The sequence below is a fragment of the Trypanosoma theileri genome, assembly GCF_002087225.1.
Source record: "Trypanosoma theileri isolate Edinburgh chromosome Unknown TM35_Tth_10_V1, whole genome shotgun sequence".
Classification (NCBI taxonomy): Eukaryota; Euglenozoa; class Kinetoplastea; order Trypanosomatida; family Trypanosomatidae; genus Trypanosoma; species Trypanosoma theileri.
In genome coordinates this window covers 572,578-577,846 of record NW_021639852.1, presented here as the reverse complement: position 1 = coordinate 577,846, position 5,269 = coordinate 572,578, and the positions used below count along the sequence as shown (strand labels likewise).

At 40.7% G+C, this 5,269-nt stretch overlaps 3 protein-coding genes across 3 annotated transcripts; all 3 read right to left on the bottom strand.

Annotated features, from left to right (window-relative positions):
- Position 1: 1 nt before the first annotated feature.
- On the bottom strand, positions 2 to 580 carry TM35_000102990 (uncharacterized protein; the record flags this gene model as incomplete). The annotated part of the gene is made up of 1 exon (XM_029024790.1): positions 2 to 580. A coding segment is annotated over one exon (579 nt), but the record flags the coding sequence as incomplete, so codon positions are not given.
- Positions 581 to 1,686: 1,106 nt separating this feature from the next.
- TM35_000102980 (uncharacterized protein) lies at positions 1,687 to 2,220 on the bottom strand (the record flags this gene model as incomplete). Its single annotated transcript, XM_029024789.1, has 1 exon — positions 1,687 to 2,220. One exon carries the CDS (start codon positions 2,218 to 2,220, stop codon positions 1,687 to 1,689), a length of 534 nt encoding a protein of 177 aa, XP_028884096.1.
- A 1,020-nt stretch (positions 2,221 to 3,240) lies between these two features.
- TM35_000102970 (uncharacterized protein) lies at positions 3,241 to 4,278 on the bottom strand (the record flags this gene model as incomplete). Its single annotated transcript, XM_029024788.1, has 1 exon — positions 3,241 to 4,278. One exon carries the CDS (start codon positions 4,276 to 4,278, stop codon positions 3,241 to 3,243), a length of 1,038 nt encoding a protein of 345 aa, XP_028884095.1.
- Positions 4,279 to 5,269: the final 991 nt, after the last annotated feature.

The following is a 5,269-nucleotide window of genomic DNA, read 5'->3' as shown; positions in this document are numbered from 1 at the left end:
GACCGGCTGGTTGCGACTGGGCCGGCAATTCAGTTCTTTCGCTGGTACTGTCCCTATGGCTACCATTACCCGGTGGTGGTGGTGTTGGTGTTGCCTCTCTCTTGACTGCCTCAGTCTTTGTGCCCTTGAGATCAACTGTTTGTTCAGTCACATGAGTTTCTGTTCTTCCTCTTCCTCTCTCGAGCTCCGAAACGCTGTTATGCAATACATCACCGTGTGACACACGTACACCAGAAATCTGCTCGTCTGTTACTTCTTTTACAGTTTTAGTGCATTCAGCTTCATCATCCGTGGTAGTGCAATCATTTGTCCGACGATCTTCAGGAAGCTGATTCTTTTGTACTTTTTTGGCAGTGTCACTGCATTCAGGTTTACCAGCCTTCACAGTGCACTCCTCTGTCTCAGGAACATCAACACGAGCAGCAGAAGGAGCACACCCTGCAGCAGCATCATCAGCAGAAGCAGGAGGAGTGCATTCACGAGGAGAAGGCTTGGAAGAAAGAGTAACTTCAGCCGTCCCACACACAGAGGGTACACTTAGAAACAAATCCAAAGCACACAACAGAAAGCGCAGTAGCATCGCAATAAGAGTTATTCTGCCTGCTGTCGACCTCTGAACCTGAAGAAAGAATAAAAAAAAACAATAAAACAAGGACGCACGGAATAAGATAACACAACAAATAGCATCAGCCAAACAAAACATTAACACCCAAATCAACAATAAAGAGTACAATAAATAGGAACATCACATACCAACTGTCTCAGAAATCCAGAGAAAACAAATAACGGCATCATCAAACAGAGACTTCAGAGAATTACGGATGTGCTTAAAGATCATTTGTAATAATACATATACGTGTGTACGACTGATATTATGCTTTCGTTCTACACTAAGCAGGCTACAATAACAATAAAGGTGCAAACACACAAAAGCACAAACAAAACATAAGCAAAAAACAGTTATTAACTATTAGCCCAATTTACGCAGTAAACATAGAAATACACACCAACTATGGGTGTAAGTCTATATGTCTGTATAAGCAATTATAAATATAAATTCATCTGTTATTATCATTTCCTTTTTTCCCACTACAAAAAGCAGTTCATCATCATAACCACAGTGCAAGCCCAGGTGCACACACAGAGAGAGTCTCCAATAACACACACACACACAATGGAGTAGTAGCAATAATAATAATTATAGGATAAACACAGAGAGAGCAAAAACACACACAAAACACATTAACATTAAAAGAAACAAAAAAGAAGATAAATCCCAAGAGGTGAAATATTAGTTAGACTGTAGGGATGTATGCAAAAAAGAAAAAAAAACAAAGGATGACCTGAGTCACACCACCACCATTACAATCAGCACACAAGAATACAGGCCAGTGTAACCACAATCAGTAGTGGTACACGCACCCACACAGAACTGCTGATACTGCTGCTGCTGTCTGCATCACCCTTCTTGTTGTTTGTGAGTTCAGGAGGAAGTGTTGTGGTTGTTGTTGTGGTGGTGGTGGTATCTGTATTATCTGCAGCACCTTCTTGGTTACTTGGTGATTCACTTTCTTCAGGTTTACTGACATTCGCAGCCGTTGTAGTATCATTTCCAGCAGCAGTTTCTCCGTCACTCCCTGTTGCTGAATTGTTGGGTGAAGGAGTAGTTGGTTGTGCTGCATCACCTCACAGGTTAGCTCCACTCTCTTCTGTTGTATTGCCGCCGCTTTGTTCATCTTGTGGGCCACTTTGAGATGCATCCCCACTCTCCAGAGTAGTAGATTGAGATGGAGGAGATACATTAGGAAGAGCAGAAGAAGACCCAGGATCATCACCAGTATGAGTACCAGAACCCTGCCTAGGGCCAGCTTCACCTAATTCACCGGCAACACCAGCAGGAGCCTGTTCAGCTCTTTCACCAGCTGGTTCCTTTGGTGAACAAGAAGATTTAGAACTAGGAGTGCAATGCTCTTGAGTCTCACGATCTTTGTTTACACAACTGTCTGTCCCTGCAGGTTGCGCACACGCAGAAGTAGCAGTTTCAGGTCGCTCAGGGTTAATATTGCACTGTGGACCAGTGTTGCCTTCAGGGCAACCATCATTCCCAGGAAGAGGTTTAAGTGGTGTTTGTGTTAAGGGATCGGGATGACGAAGACTTTCTGCCTCTTTAGTCTCTTCAGACGCCACACACACGCAGGCAACACTCAAAAGCAATGCCATAAAAAACAACAGTCGTCGCAGCAACATCATGCAAAAAAGTTACCTGAATCGTTCAATTTAACCAAAACTCAAAGAAAAAAGAAGAGAACCAAATAAAAGATAAATTATATACATACAAGAACAGAAAAGGGAAAACGCAGAAAAAGAAAAATAAAACTTGGGTAACTCGCACACAAGGCAACGTGCAGAAAGATTAAAGAGCCCAACAAAGAACACAATGCCCAGCACGGAAAAAAGATAATCCCATTTAACCCCTCAAAACCGAAAAAGCATTGAGAGAACGATTATCAGAAGCACAAAGCACAGAAATACAGAAGATTTTCACTTTCGGTCGAACCACCGTACACAATTATAAATATATGTGTATTTCTTATTATTGTTTTTCCGCACAAAACAATCCAACAGCAAAGTGAAGGACAAAACACACAACACCCAAAAAAAGAAAAAGAAACAAAAAACTGAGAGAAGCGTCAAGTGCACAACAATATCACACAACTCTAGATATGCTGGTGTGTGTATGCAATTAAGAATACATATATATCACTTAATACTTTTTTCATTTCTCTGCAAAGAACAACAAAGGGAACCACAAAGAAAGCAAACAGATATTAACCATTAGCCCAATTTACACAGTAAACACAGAAATACACCAACTATGGGTGTAAGTCTATATATGTGTATATATACGCAATTATAAATATAAATTCATCTGTTATTATAATTTCCTTTCACTACAAAAAACCGTTCATCATCATTATCACAGTACAAGCCCAGGCACACACACAGAGAGTCTCCAAGAACACACACACACAATGGAGTAGCTGGAATAATAATTATTATAGGTTAAACACACAGAGAGTAAAAAACACACACAAAACACATTAACATAAAGAAACAAAAAAGAAAAGAAGATAATCCCAACAGTTGGAAGATTAGTTAGACTGTAGGGATGCATGCAAAAAAGAAAAAAGGAAAAGAAAACAAAGGATGACCTGAGTCACACCACCACCATTAGCACAATCAGCACACAAGAATACAGGCCAATGTAACCACAATCAGTAGTGGTACACGCACCCACACAGAACTGCTGATACTGCTGCTACTGTCTGCATCACCCTTCTTGTTGTTTATGGGTTCAGGAGGAAGTGTTGTGGTGGTGGTGGTGGTGGTGGTTGAGTTTGATTGCTCATCGGTTGTAGTGTCAGTTTCCTTCGTTGACTCATCCTCTCCAGGTTTCGTCTCAGCTGTACCGTTATTTAATTGAGAGTCCTTTGTAGGTGTAACCGCATTCGTAGCATCCCCATTCTCACGGTTTGGGACACTTTCTGATGTTGGCTCAGTAGATGAACGAATAGTTGTGGGTGTCGCCTCAGACAGCTGTGACGAAGATGTACCATGGGATTCGTCAGTAGTGGTATTTTGTCGTCCTTCATTTTCTTCGTTATGCGTGGTGTCAACGTGATCGTTGGGTTGATGAGAGGCTTTTGTGTCGATCGTCTCTACGTGTGAATCAGAGTTCTGTCGTGTCTCAGTTTGACTTATACTGGATGCAATAGAAGATTGTTGTTGTACTCCTGGAACTTGACTTTGACCGTCTCCTTGAGGTTGTTCTTTTTGTGGTGATGGAGGTGATGGCAGTGTTCCAGTACTAACTTTTTCTCCCACTCCACTTCCACCAACACCAGTACCACCAGTACCAAGTGCAGCTTCTCCTTCTCCAGGACGAACAACAGTCTGTTCTTCAAGCGTATCAGCTCCCTTTGGATCTTTTGGTGCTGATTGTGGACAAGTTTCAGAATCTTCACGGCAATCGGCTTTACGGTCAAGATCCTCGGCAGGGCATTTCTCCTTGCCAGGAGGTTGCGCACAGTCTGTACTAGCAGCTGCAGCTACGCCAGTTTTATTTTGACACTTTAAACCCTCCTTGCCTGAAGCACGACAACCACCATCAACAGTAGATAGATCTTCTTCCGCTCCAGTCTCTCCAGCCGCCACACACACGCAGGCAACACTCAAAAACAGTGCTGTAAGGTACAGTAGTCGTCGCAGCAACATCATGGAAAGAAGTTACTTGAATAGTTCAATGTAACCAAACCTCAAAGCAAAAAAGTTTAAGAAAACCAATAAAGAATAAATAAATAAACACAAAAACAGAAGGGAAAACCGAGAAAACGGAAAAAACGGAAAAAACAAAACCTAGCAAAATCACAACACAAGGCAACGCGCACAAAGATTAAAGAGCCCAACAAAGAACACAATGCCCAGCACGGAAAAAAGATAATCCCAATTAACCCCTCAAAACCGAAAAAGCATTGAGAGCACGATTATCAGAAGCACAAAGCACAGAAATACAAAACATTTTCACTCCCAGTCGAACCACGTACACAATTATCAATATATGTTTATTCCTTTTTATTGTTTTTCCGCACAAAACAATCCAACAGCAAAGTGAATGACAAAGCACACAGCGCCCACAGAAAGAAAAAGAAACAAGAAAAATTGAGAGAAGCACCAATAGCACAACAATATCACAGAACTCTAGATATGCTAGTGTTTGTATGCAATTAATAAAACAAATAACAATTAATACATTTCTTTTCTCTGCAAAGAACAAAAAAGGGAACCACAAGCAAACAAACAAAAACATATTAACCATTAGCCCAATTTACACAGTAAACACAGAAATATACACACCAACTATGGGTGTAAGGCCACATATGTATATATATACGGAATTATAAATATAAATTCATCTGTTATTATTATTTCCTATTTTCCCACTGCAAAAAACAATTCATCATCATCATCACAGTGCAAGCCCAGGTGCACACACAGAGAGAGTCTCCAAGAACACACACATACAATGGAGTAGCAATAATAATTATTATAGGATAAACACAAAGAGAGCAAAAACAGACACAAAACACACATTAACATTAAGAAAAACAAAAAAAGAAGATATAATCCCAACAGGTGGAAGATTAGTTAGACTGTAGGGATTGCATGCAAAAAAGAAAAAAGAAAACAAAGGATGACCTGAGTCACACCA